This window comes from Anabrus simplex, chromosome 8 (genome assembly GCF_040414725.1).
Source record: "Anabrus simplex isolate iqAnaSimp1 chromosome 8, ASM4041472v1, whole genome shotgun sequence".
NCBI lineage: Eukaryota > Metazoa > Arthropoda > Insecta > Orthoptera > Tettigoniidae > Anabrus > Anabrus simplex.
In genome coordinates this window covers 4013284-4027920 of record NC_090272.1, presented here as the reverse complement: position 1 = coordinate 4027920, position 14637 = coordinate 4013284, and the positions used below count along the sequence as shown (strand labels likewise).

At 38.1% G+C, this 14637-nt stretch overlaps 1 protein-coding gene across 1 annotated transcript in view; it reads left to right on the top strand.

Moving 5' to 3' along the window:
• The window catches only part of LOC136879169 (gamma-butyrobetaine dioxygenase), a 193428-nt gene that overhangs the window by 74938 nt on the left and 103853 nt on the right, over nt 1–14637 (top strand). Inside the window, exon 4 of the mRNA XM_068228943.1 lies at nt 13225–13427. Coding sequence (XP_068085044.1) covers nt 13225–13427 — 203 coding nt within the window. The remainder of the gene's footprint in view (nt 1–13224; nt 13428–14637) is intronic.

Genomic DNA, 14637 nt, shown 5'->3' with positions numbered 1-14637 from the left:
TCTTCTATTTCAGTTTGCCATTCATTTTCTGCATTCTGTTGGTATGTGTATACTTCAGTTTCTTGGAGATTTTGTGGGGCCATGGTGTTGGTGTAGGGTGTAGCTCTGTTCGTTTCATATGCAATTCTTTCATGCTCACCTGAAGGTTCCAAGGGACCCATTAGCTCAGTTTCAATTTCCTGTTTAATCTTACTGAGAACTGTTTCTGGTATAAAGTTCTTCATGGCAATTGCACGTCTTTGATCTGCTATTCTTTGTTTTGAGAACTGTGTGTTTGGATATTGTGCTTTGAAAACCATGTATAGCTTCTGTCGATAATCTGTCATGTCCTTTTCCAGCCTGGTAACTCTATAGTAAGCCCTCATTATAAACTCATTGACAGAATTTTCCCATTTCATTCGAATATGGACTTTTCGCACTTTGGTGGTTGGATCTTCTGCAAAAGCACCTTCAGTGGTTGTTGTCAAGAGGTGTTGCGCAACACTGTGTTCGTTGGCTTCGGCAACTGTAATTTCTTTGGGATTCCTTCCGGCAGGAGGCCGTCTGCTCACCATCCTACCACCACTGGCTTGCATGCTGTCACTCCTTGCAGAGGTTCCAAGAGTGTCCTGGCGATCCCCAGGCAGTGGCTGTTTTCCGAGGTTATCTTCCTTTATCATAATCTCCATAAAACTGGGTCATGTTTTATACCTACCGCCAGGTTTGAGTAAAATGTAGATCATGTATCCTATGCAATACCATGCAAAGACTGCATGTTGCCCATTTTAATGATGGCTGTCTTAGTTACGTCGAAAGTAGTAAATAAACAATGCATACTCTGTGACCTTGGCAACATCGTGGAGAGAGCGTAGAGTTCCAGTCTTCTTTGTGATTTCTATGAGAGTATTGGCAAACTGAAACAAGATGTCGGACACTTAGGGCAAGAATGTAAACAAATAAATCAATCAAATACCCCTCTTGTTAGTATTATCTATGGACAATTATAGTCAAAACAAGATGGTTCCCACTTAGGGCACAAAACTGATAACAAATATGATCCTGAAATTGATAAAAAAAGGTCATAGATTCACCAGACAACGATGACACATAATTATCATACAAAACAATGTCACAGTTACTCCCCTGAAATCATAAATGAAGCATAATTCTTCCAAACAGTTCTATGTTTTTTGCACCAAATCTACACATGAACTTATTGCATGGAGTCTACATTATTATTATTATTATTATTATTATTATTATTATTATTATTCGTTTTGGCCAGCTGTGGACCACATTATTTCAACTGTTTGCATCCTTGAGTTTTAATTCTTTGCCAGTATTCCCGCATTTGCTTTCTGTGAGCCTCCTTTCTTTCATCAGTCCGCTTCTTACCTGTTTTCAACTTCGGCTTTTCTTGGAATCGCTGGTAGGCTCGAACTTTCTTCTGGAGAGGAACAAGTTCTCTTTCAACTTAAGTGAACCAGGGTCCCTTGACTTCTTGTTTACAAAGTAGGATAAGATCCGGTTGGTCAATCTCTGCAAGCTCATATGTGTTATGTGGTCAAAAAATGAATCCTCGGTTTCCGAATTGTGTCCGCTATCTTTTTTGCATGCTGGTACATGCCATCTCCTGTATTTCTCTGACTGGTCCTAGGATCTTTCTCAGGATTTTCCTTTCTTTGGTTTGTAACTTTTTGGTTAAACCGTTCCTGTTCAATACAGTACAAGGCATTCTGCTGCATAAAGGGCCTCTGTACGAATGACTGAACAATAATGCCTAAGCTTGGCCTTTATGGACACTGATCTTTTGTTGTAGACATTTCTAGTTAGTTGGTATGCCACTTCCATCTTGTTGATTCTAGATGTGATTGCTAGTTTCTCAGAGTTCTTAGGTGCTATCCACTCGCCTAGGTATTTAAACTTTTCTGCTCATTTTATTTTTCCATGATCTAAAATTAACTCTCTGGGAGCTGGCGTGATATTCATTATAAAATCTGTTTTTTCAAAAGAGATAATTATTATTAATCAAGGAATGTGAACAGTTTCCAGCATGGTACCATACTGTATTGTTTTATTGTTATGGTAATTGTAATTATATTATTGCTTATTTTATTATGGGTGAGCTGTTTCAGTACTGGTAAATTGTCTTTATATCATTTCCAAGTGATAATTTCTCCATGTTGTCTTATTATTTTGTTCAAGGTTTTCTGTTCTATTATTTTCATTCTTTGTAAGTAATGGCAGTGTTTTCTGATTTCTTTTGTAAGCACTTGAAATATGTTGATTTTCCTTCTTAATGCAGGATGTAATTACCTACTTACTGTATATCTAGGTGTATTTTGTATTTTAATGTCTTTTGAAAAGGCATTGAGTGCTCTCCTAATTAAGAAAACTGCGTAATGGTAAGCCTGTTTCATTACCACCTCCACTTGATTTGATTGCTTAAAATATGGCAGATGCAGCATTCAAGTAGATTCAGATATGGAGTGCAACAGCATTTTGTTTGTATACCATCTGGGGATTCAATTAGCAGAATCAGTATCTACTGTATATTCCTTGGTGAACCAATCGGCGAAGTACTTCAGTTGGACAGAGAGATGCATAGAGATCTTGGACCTCATATTTTCCCCACCCTGCACTAGTTACAAATGTCAGAAACAAACCCGGAGTAAAACAGATTTTAAATACCTGGGTCCTAGAGACAGATGTAACAAGAACAATAGATTTTCATCTAAAATTATTTGGTATCACTCATAATTAGTCCTTAGAACTTATTTGAACAGAAATGAACAACTGACAGAGGGGATTAGGTCTAAACTCATTAATGTAAATATACATGTGTAGCCATAAATTACTGTTATATGTAATCTCTGTTAAATATTTCCAACACCAATATTATTTACTTAATGCTGTATATATGTAACTGTGTGCTGTAAAATTTTAAATAGTCTGTTGCCATTGTAATATTAATTCATTCAAACTTACACCCAAGCATTGCTTATATGAGGTGGTGGTGATTACTTTTTTAAGAGGATGTAAAGCTGGGCAACCATCCTCTATTAACACTAATCAGAGGGAAAAAATAGAAGGGATCCGACACTTCACAAATTAAGGTATCAGGCAAAGAAGGACAAGGCTATGAAGGGTATAAAAATGAAAAACTCCCTAGGCCTTAAATGCTCTAACTTAATACCATTGGGGTCAGAAAAAAATAAGAGCTGACCAAGGGAGGTTTGGGTAGGCAAAAGTTAGGAGCCTGGCACAAGTAAGTGGAAGCAATGCCCGGACTCAGCTAAGGACCCTGTGATTATCAATCCATGCTCCCAAGTTGAGAGCTTCTGGGGCCCCTTTTAGTCACCTCTTCCAATAGAAAGGGAATACCGTAGGGGTTATTCTTCTGCTCCCATCCACAGAAGGATGTATACTGACCATTCAGCCAAAGACTGAACAATAATGTTAACTATTACGGAGGGTTGCCCCAGTTAAGTTTGGATGATTTTGATGTACTCCTTGTCCTAGGCAATTCCTTTTCTCCAGACCCGGTTGTACTTGATTTGATAGCCACAGGTGCGGACTCTTGACCTACATCTCAATTTCCACTTTAGAAGACTTTGACAGAGTACAGGAAGACAAAATTGTCCCATACCTCCTTGTGCACCTTCCAAAGACCCTCAATAGTGGTGGGACAACTAGAAGAATGTCCTCTCTACAGGAGACAAAGGCACAGAAATCCATCAGCGAGGCATTCGGGGATTTGACAGGGATGTCACTAAATATTGTATGGCATGGACACCCGTCTCTGCTTCTTTTCTCTCGTAGTAGGTGACTGATCATCTGGCAGTCATGACTGGATGCTTTATCCATGTGAAGAGTGTGTTTCGGCCCTTAAGTGGCCACAGCTGGTTCATGGTCCAACAGCTCTGTACTCTGACCAGCCAACTGAGCAGAGGAGAGGTGGCCACGGCTCTACCGTGGCTCTATGCCTCTGCATTCGGGAGACGGGACAGGGCTGGACCACACGGCTGGCCTCAACTGTCGGCTGTCCTGAGAATGGTTTTCCGTGATTTTCCATTCTCCTGCAGTAAGGCGAATGTCGGGACAGTTCCTAGTATAGGCCACGACCGCCCACCCCCTCACCTTCTCCGCACATCTCCTTCACCGCAACAAATCTCCTGGCCTGAGAGACAGCTTCACTGTCTAAGAGGCCCACCTCCCCATTCAGGGGAGGAATGAAAACGTTCAGTAGTAGTAGTAGTAGTAGTCCATGTGAATCCAGACTTTTGAAGCATCCTCACCGTACAGCCGAGGGATATCTCCATTGAAATAGGGGTCCATGACATTCTTCTGGAAGTAGGTAGCATTGATCATCACATTTTTTGGCACTCTGAGGATTCTGAATTTACCCCAGGCACAATATCCTGCCACTACCATGAACCCCCTCGCAAACATTTTTTTTTTTTTTTTTTTTTTCCTTGACAAAGCTTGAGTGCCCTTTTTGGCCTTTTGGGAGATAGTAAATTGCCAGGGGCTTGTTGGTGTCATCAAAATAAACCAAAGCTTCATCCAGAGTAACAACCGACTGCTATTTATCCCCTACTATTCATACAATTTTCGGCATTAGTGATCTGTTCTTTAACACGCCTTGCTTTCAAACCATGTCCACTTACCTTATGCCACTATACCAGGTTCAGATCTTCTATTATATGATAGGCTGTACCTTTTGATGTGCTTGTGTGGCTGGCAAGGTGTCTTTGAGTTGGTGGATTTTCCTTCAAGACACCTTTTTAAAGAAGTCTGGAGTACTGGAGGTTTGAACTCTATTCCACGGCAGTTTTTTCGAAGTTGTTGTTTATTACATAAAATTGACTTCATGGTCTGTATTGCACTTTAACAGATTCACAACTAAGTATTTTTTTATTTTCCACCTTGTCGATGCATTAGTTGCTTAAAGCAACTTATTGGTTAAAAGTGGTACATGTTTCGTATATTATTAACATCTTCAGCCACATAACACTGTTTAGATGAAAAATTCATATATTGACAAAGTCTAAGTTCCTGGCATGCTTTGTCCTTATAAATGCTTAAAAATTGCTATTTTTAAGGACTTTCTCTCAAAGTATTGATACTTTGTCAATACTGTATACGAATTTTTCATCTAAACAGTGTTATGTGGCTGAAGATGTTAATAATATACAAAACATGTACCACTTTTAACCAATAGTTGCCTTAAGCAACTAATGTATCGACAAGGTGGAAGTATAAAATACTTAGTTGTTGTTTATGGCGGGAAACCATTCTGATGTAATTTTATCACATTGCCTACAGACGATTGAACAGTCCTCGATAATGAGAAAATAGCATTGGAAAGGCCAACAATGTACCCTTGCCATATATCTGCAATTCGGCAGGCCATGAGGCAACAATGGTATGATATAACTGTTCCATTGTTGGATGTGCTTGTGAATGATCAGTTGTTGAGAATGCTCTTGAATTATTGTAGCGATAAAGTAGATAAAACCTATTGAAATTGTTTAATTTTGTGTGTGTGTGTGATCCATTTAGTGCTATTTATATATCGGTGTTTAGTGCTTGTTGGTAGAAATTGGGAGTAGTGAGATTTATTTGAATTTTATAACAAGTAATTCAGTTGGTGTTTGGTAGATTACATTTTCTAGGTTAAGTAGGCTAGCTAGGTGTGCCTTGTTTCAAATTTCCGTTTAGGATATACTTTAGGTAATAATATTAACTTTTAAAAATAAAAATAAAATATATATATATCTGTAGGTTTGTTGGTATAACTTAATACTTACAAAGGCAGATTATCATAAGAAGTTGTAACTTTCACAGCTTTTCTGGTATTTTGTGTAGATATCCATTCAAACTATTACAAAGGTAATAATTTATTCAATTAAATAACACAATACGCCTGTAAACTTCAAATTAAAAATAAGTTAAAGAGAATACATGGTATTTCACTGGATAATTACTCAACAGTCTTTGGATTGTTGATGATTGTTGCTGCATTCCGATGAGATCAAAGACTACATGCACATGGTAGTCGTGTAAACAAATACAAGAAATAAGCTGAGTACTGTAATCTGATAATTTGTAGTCTAAGTTCCTGGCATGCTTTGTACTTTGCACCTTTGTTTATTCATTGGGTAAAAGTTAATAATCAAATTTCTATATCCCAATAATATTGCAGTTCAAACCCCTGGCGTAGTTTTGACAGAAATTATTGTAGACAACCTCTTTTTTTCAGTATTTAAGGATACTTTTATTCTCCGTCCCACGTAACAGAGAAAATAATAGTAATCCAACAGCTGCACAATTCATATATAACCACATTTCAGTTGAAAATTTTAATGTAGATACAGTATATGTAGATAGTGCCATATCTTGCCTGCTACCATATATTCGTGTGTATCTTAGTGTGTGTATCTTTCGTGTGTATTTTTTGTGTGTATCTATTAGAGCATAGTAAGGTAAAATAGTACTAATAATAAACTGTATAGGCATTTTGGTTTGTTGGTAATCTTTGAGTAGTTCATGCAAAATTCAAAGTTGCAATTTTCATTTCTGTTTGTGTTTAGCTAGTATCATATTGTAATTAGTAGAGGCCGGAAGTTAGGCATTTTAAATACTCATTCATTTCTTTATTATCAATTTATCACATAATTAGTGTACTTACTCTTACTTTCTTTGGTTACAAGCAACAACAAGGTGCTTTTTCAAAGTATCAACTGTCATAGATAGACGCTTGTCAGAAAGAATGTTTTTCATCATGGAAAAGGAACGTTCTACTTCCAATGAAGTGATTGGCACAAATTTGAAACAAGCTATTTTGGAAGGACACATGCCAGTTACTTAAAACAGAACTTTCACCTTTCAGAACATCACGAATGTTCTTCATATTTTCAATGTCCACATTAGCACTCGGAACACGTTTACACTTTTCACTAACACTGCTTCCTTTTTCTCCTGGTGCTTGCAGCAGTTGATTTACTGCATCTTTGAAGATTGCCATAGATGATACCAGCGAATCATCTCTTTTCTCCAACTTCAAGATTGCTTCCGGTATCACACTATAATGTGCTGTTATAAATGCCAGATCATTGCTGAGCTCTTCATGGTCCAACAACTTTTTTACTTCGTGAACTGAAGCAACTTCGTCTGCTGATATGGCATGAAGTACCTTACGTATCTTGTCCAAATTGTTGCTGTAATATATGACTGCTGAGATCCAGGTTCCCCATCTGGTGAGAACTGGCTGTGGAGGTAAAGGGGGAGCTCTGGTGTCACGTCCTTGAAAATCCGGATTCGGGAGAGTGATTTTAGGAAGATTTTCTTGGTATTAGAAACTAACTTATCTATGTGAAGAGAAAAACTTCTTATCTCTTCAGCAATTCTGTGCAGTCCATGGGCTAGACATGTGAGGTGGAGCATTTTAGGACAGAGAACTTTCAAGGCTGTAGCTGCTTTTTTCATGTAAGGTGCCGCATCTCTGACAAAAAGTAGGACATCATCATGCCGTATTCCATCCGGCCAGAGTAACATTAATGAATTTGTGAACAACTGTGCCACTGTGGAACCATTTGCTATCTCCACCTCGTCTGTTGTCAAAAGAAATACTGATGATAGGTCAGTTTGCTTTGCTTCCATAGTTCCAATGATGACGTTGGCCATGTAACGTCCCATTGCATCCGTAGTTTCATCAATGGAGATCCAGATCTTCTTTTTTGCAACTCTGCTTCGAATCCTCTGCAAGGTCTCTTCAAAGGAGATATTCAAATACGTTTTTCTTAATGTGGATTCTGACGGAATTTCTTCTTTAGTGTACTTCTGCAGAAACGTCCTGAGGGATTGATTTTCCAGTTTCTAGAACGGAATTCTGGAGTCCAAGAAAGCTTTACATAGATCCAGGGAAAACTGAGATTGCCTGCTGGTGCTGTTGATATTAAATTGATCTTAGGGCCAACAATATTTAACCTAGACTTATGTTTCGTTGTTGCAAAATGTTGAGTTATAAAGTATATTTTTTCATGATCAATAGATTTTTCACAGATTTTGCAAAAGAGTATAGCTCCATCAGTAGAAAGTGTATCGAAACAAATTCGCGAACATAGCCATGTAATTTACCACGCAACGATGAAAATTTCGGCATGATAAATAAGTCAGCGCGAACACCCAAGTTGCCTTTAACAAGTTCAACAGTAAATTAACAGCTCCTTTTATGTTTGACCCGTTAGACAGAAGTGATTTCCTCCCTTCCTCTGCATTATCTTATAATTTCGAAATTGGGAATACCAGGTAATCACGCATTGTTACAGCAAAAGGGGTGTGAAGAAGGAGAAGAGACGTACTTCCCTCATCCTCTCTCTTTTCTGGTATTCATTATGCTTGTGCATTTCTTTCACTAATGAAGGTTCTGCTATTTACAGAGGTTAAATGAATGGGTTGAGAAAATAAGCTTTTGAATGCCTGAAAACAAATAAACGATTTACAGTGAACAATATTCTAAATATATATTTGTGACGGCAATATGCAATTTAATTTTTGCAACCTTTTTCATCTTCGATGTACGGAAATTAATTATGTGCTTTTTAAAATGTGTAAATCACAAAAAAAAATAATTGCATAACGATCAAAAAAGGCAAAAAGGCAAAATAAAAATTGCCTCTACACTTCCTAAATGCACAAAAACATATTTATCTCTAGCTGATTCTTCAATATATCTAGTCAGATAAAAAAGGCATTTTGCCTAACTTCTGGGCTCTAGTAATTAGGATACATCTGAACATAGTTTAAAATTATTGTAGTGTAAGTTACTGTAGTATACGAGTAATATATTATTAGAAATTAGCGTGCTTATTCTATTATTGTAAAATATTTGTGTAGTATAGTAGAGGTATCCGTAGAAACTCTCTTAATATAATTCTGTTGTAATTAGGATAGGCTTAACTGCAGTTTAGAATTGTGTAATTCTTGTTTATTCCTTTCGGTATTCGGTTATTAACGGCAGTTTTTAATCCTGTTAGGGTGCTATAGGATAAAAATAGAGTACGACTAAGTAGTATTGTAGTGTAGTAGTACATTAATTACCTTGTTGTAGTGTGATCTTTGTGTACTATCCTAGACAATATATATGTCTTTTCTTTAATTTTTCTTGCACATAGTAAGTTATTTTATTTTTTCTTTCTTTTCATATTCTATAAAGAATGGCTAAGGAGTGCAAGTGTAGGAACTGTGGTTGTGGCCAAGCATTAAGGAGTATGAGGAAGGAGTTAGAGAGTTCGAGGAAGATAATTAGGATTCTCTCAGAAGTCAGGAAGCAAGGTAGGCCTCCCTTCAACAATGTATAGGATACAGTAGATGTAAAAGTGGGATGGGAAGGAAAGGGGGGAATTGTAGAAGACAGGTGGCCTAATGTTCTAAGGGGAAGGAGATTGTTGGCTAAGGGTTCTATTCAGGATCAGAATTCAGGACAGGTGTCTGAGCAAACAGCACGAGACACTGCAGGAAGAACAACAAAGGGAAGATGAGCAACAGGGATCTGTTGCTGAGAAGTGTGGAAGTAGGAGGAAGAGAAAAGGTAGTAAAAGGAAATGTAGAGTAGAGGATAGGAAGAAACAGGTGGAACAGGGCCATGGGAGGGAGAAAAGGAAGGAGGAAGTAGCTTCAACTGCTGTCAGGAAAGTTAGGGCTGACCGGAAGGGGGTAGGGTTGAGGCTCTGGTCATGGGGGATTCCATTGCTAGACATGTGGGGAAAGTGTGTGGAGGAAAGGGAACCAGGGTAGAGTGTTATCCAGGAATTAGGTTGAGGCAGATATTAAGGAAAGTAGAAGAGAAGGAGGAGGGGAAGGAGAAGGTGGTAGTGTTTTACGTTGGTACCAACAACATAAGGCAAGCAGGTATAAGTACCAACACAGTTGAGAATGTGTGGGATCTGGTAAATGCAGCACGGGTGAAGTTTAAGGAAGTGGAGATAGCTATCAGTAGATTATTGTGTAGGAGGGATACTGACTGGAGGGTGATTGGGGATTTAAATGAGACTATGGAGTGGGTATGTAGGAAACTGGGAGTGAGATTTCTAGATCCTAATGGGTGGATAGGAGATAGGGATCTATGCTCAGATGACCTTCACTTAAACCACAGTGGTACGTGTAAGTTAGGAAATTTGTTTAGAAGGGTTATAGGGAGGTACATTCAGGGAAACAGGGTGGTCTAGGGAGCGGTGATAAGGGTACAGAGATCTGGAAGTAGGGATGACATTAAAATGTTAGTGTAGAACTGTAGAAGTATTGTTAAGAAAGGAATAGAATTAAGTAATTTAATAGATATATACTTACCAGATATTGTAATAGGAATTGAATCATGGCTGAGAAATGATATAATGGATGGAGATATTTTCTCACGGAACTGGAGTGTATCGTAGAGATAGGATAGGAACGATGGAAGGGAGAGTATTCATACTGATGAAAGAAGAATTTGTAAGCTATGAAAAGGTTAATGATGACAAACATGAAATTCTAGGTGTAAGGCTCATCTCTAATGATAATAGGCAACTTGATGTCTTTGGAGTGTACAGACCGGGAAAGGGTAGCGCTGACACTGATTCAGAATTATCTGATAAGATAATCAGCTATGTGGGAAATAACATGGAAAGGAATGTGATTGTAGCAGGAGATCTGAATTTACCAAATGTCAATTGGGTAGGTAATGCAAATGACAGAAAGCATGATCAGCAAATTGCAAATAATATGGGAAGGACAGCTGTTTCAGAAAGTGATGGAACCAACAAGAGGGAAGAATATCGTGGATGTGGTGCTGGTAAAACCAGATGAGCTCTACAGAGAAACCGAAGTAATAGGTGGTATTAGTGATCATAAAGCTGTTTTTGTCATAGTTAAAAATAACTGTGATAGAAAGGAAGGTCGTAAAAGTAGGACTATTAGGCAGTACCATATGGCTGATAAAGCATCATGGCCAGACAGGCATCACTTTTTGTTAATGAAACAAAGTCCCTCATAGTACATTGGCACTGCCGGTGGCTCCGAGTAGCCTATGCAGTGGCCTCCGCGGTACGCACTAGCCATGCATCTTGGTGGGTGTGCTATTTACCAACTGATGAGCCCAACTTAGCACACTGGGGCGAAACGCTGGCAACCAGAAATGAGTTATTGGGAAAATTTATAATGTCCAATAATGGACCACTTATGTTGGTATTATAAATTTACTCATTCGGGACAAATATTTCAGGTTCCCTATGGGAATCAACATCTATATCATAAGTGGTATGTTCCGAGCTGTCAGCAGACATGGAAGAACATTAGTAGACAAATAAGTTTGAGCGGTGTCTTTAAAAGTTGGAAAGATCACAATATGCAGTTAAAGTTGGAATTCAAAAGGACAAACTGGGGCAAATATTAATTTATGCGAAGGGGAGTTAGGGATTGGAATAACTTGCCAAGGGAGATGTTCAATAAATTTCCATTTTCTTTAAAATCATTAAAGAAAAGGCTAGGAAAAGAACAAATAGGGAATCTGCCATTTGGGTGACTGCCCTAAATGCAGATCAGTATTGATTGATTGATTTATTGATTGATCGATATGCAACACTTCTCTAAATCACATTGACCAGACAGAACAAAAAAGCGACATGCAGCTGCTTACAGTAGCGACACATGGGCTCAAGGTCGCAATTGTATTAACTGCGGCAACCCTGCATATACAGTCTGAGATGTCTAGTTATACAATAAATTACATTTAATTATTTATTATAATTCACAATTTTCACAATAAAGTAGTTCAGTCATCATGTTAGTGAATCACACATAAGGAAGCTTGTGTGTGAGCTTGTATATTTTACATACAATAAATACATTGCATCACAAAGTAATTTAAAAGACAAGTGGCTAAAACGTTCTTTATTGGGAAGTAAAAATATGGTACCCATTCAGTCTTGATTTATTTATCTTATTTCTTTCACCACTCATATATTATTGAAGAAACATAATTATAATAATTTTATATTTGTACACATTTTTGTTAAATCAAATACAAACCAAACCCACTTTAAACAACCTATCCAGAAAATTTAGATAATGTTTAAAATGTTCTCCCTTTTTATAAAGTCCTATATTTACAAGATAAAATATTACAACAAGAGAAGTAATACTTATTGTAGAGAGGGACATAATTGGTTTGACTTAGCATGATGTAAGTACTAAAGTTATTACAGTGGTAATTAATTATTGGATGTGGCGATATTCAAATTGTAATTATAGTACTTTTAACAGCCTGTAGTGTTTGGAAGGAGGTAACATAGGTAAACATTTATTACATGATTCATATCTGTTTGAAGAAGCCAGGTATTCAGGCATACTTTTAGCTTTGGCCGTTTTCTCATCTTTAATATTTCTGGGGGTAGAGTATTACAAAAATGTGGTCCTAGAAATGCTGCATGTGTTTGTCCAAGAAGTGTGTTTCTGTTTGGGATTTGTAATGCAAATCTTAGTTGTAGTCTACTGCCATGGCAAGTACGTACGTGTCTGGTTCAGGAATCTGTGGTAGTTCTTTATGATGTGCGTGTTTCACTCACAGGACTACAATCTATACCTTCACTTGTCAATTGCTGAAATTCATCATATACATTACATAAATAATCATCACTGCCATTGTTATCTTCATTTGTGTATAATCCCTGAGTGCGACAGGCTTCGGCAGCCGGTACAATTCCTATCCTCGTCGCTAGATCGGGACTTCCATTCCTGACCTGGTTGAATGACTGGAAACAGGCTGAGGATTTCACTATGTATAAATCCTGCTGTGAATGTAAAATAATACCTACAGATCTGATTGTAGTAGTTACAACAAAAGGGCAGCTGACCAAGTGCAGCGAAAATGTGCCAACACACAATCAACTGTTTCTTGTATTATTTCCACGGAAGTAACAATACAAATTTCTTTGTACTTAGGAAGTTACTCCAGGAACCCTACAAAGTTCACTCAATTGAAACAGATGACAGTAGCTCAATGAACAACTTGGTAATGACTGTCAAATTAAATGCCAAAGTGATGCCGATGTTGGACCTGTAATAAGTGACATAATGAAGGTGTGTCTCACACTCTAGTCACCATTTGACTGAAGCAGGGTACAGTGAGTGATCAAGGTAATATACAATTTTCCAGCTCATATAAGGCTGGTGTTATATACAATTTCTTTTTCTTTTCTTTTTCAGATTGATGACGGAAAGTTACATGTCAGCTGGTCAGATGGTCACAGTAGTCAGTTTGAGCTGGGCTGGCTCAGAGAAAGAAATTTCAGCAAAGAGACTCAAGAGGCATGGCTAAATGATGTCTACAGGTTACCAAAAGTGCCCTGGGGTTCTGCAGAGTTTCCAAACATCCTCAAGAGATTTAATTTCCAAGATATTGTTCTAAGGTGTGGTGGAATGTTCTTATGAAAATTACATTTATGAGAGTTTGTTTTGACGGCTATTATACCTCTTGCTTCCTCTTACTCGTATCAGGCTCTTTTCTGCACCACTTTCTTTGGACAGCTCTTCAATCGATCACCATTGATCTGCATTTAGAGCCACCATCCAGGTGACGGATTCTGTACCAAGCTGCAAGGTACCAGAATCCTTTTACATCCTTTTTGGCCATTCCCTATCTTATATGATATTATTATTATTGATGAGTCTATAATTCACAACATACAGGGATGGGATGTTACCACCTACTCAACACATTATGTATACAAAAATATGCATTATATTTCAAGTCACATTACAGTACTAGTTTCAGCCTTTTTATGGGCCAACTTGGGCTGAATATAGTGGAGCTGTACTGTTCCGCAGCCTCGTCTTGATATGCCTGTCGTAGTCGTATTGTTTTGCCTGCCCTTTTCATTAGTTTTATGAACATTTAATACCGGTACATAAAGCTGCCTCTGTGGATCCGTGGTAGAGTGTCGGCCTCCGGATCCCAAGATAGCGGGTTCAAACCCGGCAGAGGTGGTTGGATTTTTGAAGGGCGGAAAAAAGGCCATTCGACACTCCATGACGTACGATGTCGGGATGTAAATGATCTCTGGTGATACATTTGGTATTTACCCGACAAAATTAATTAAATCTCAGCCATAGACGCCCAAGAGAGATCCGGTTTACTCTGTCTGCCATCTAGCGGACCTAGAGTAAAACGGAACGTCGAAATTGACGAGCAGACAGCCAGATGGCGTCAAATCGAAATGTCTGCACACGGTAGCTGAGGCCATACGATTATTATTTTTACCGGTACATAATGATTGACTCATTCGTAATGTAGTTTGTAACACTTCTTTCCATACAATATTCACTGAGTTTCGACCATTCGGGGGTATATGGATCTTAACATTTTCAAACGATCTTGCCCTAGGTAATGCAACATACATTTGTCAGTTACTAAATATTGGTTCGGGTAAGTAGTGCGCCCTTCCTGTGTCCAGCAACGGCGTAAATAAAAATACTCCGACTGCTCTGTCATCTCTTAGGGTAATTCTTCTTACAAATAGTCCAGTTTTACGTGAATTCAGAAGAGAAATACAACTGCAATAACTCATAATTCAATTTCAGATGAACATTTTCAACCTTTCGCATAGTGTCCCAATGCAC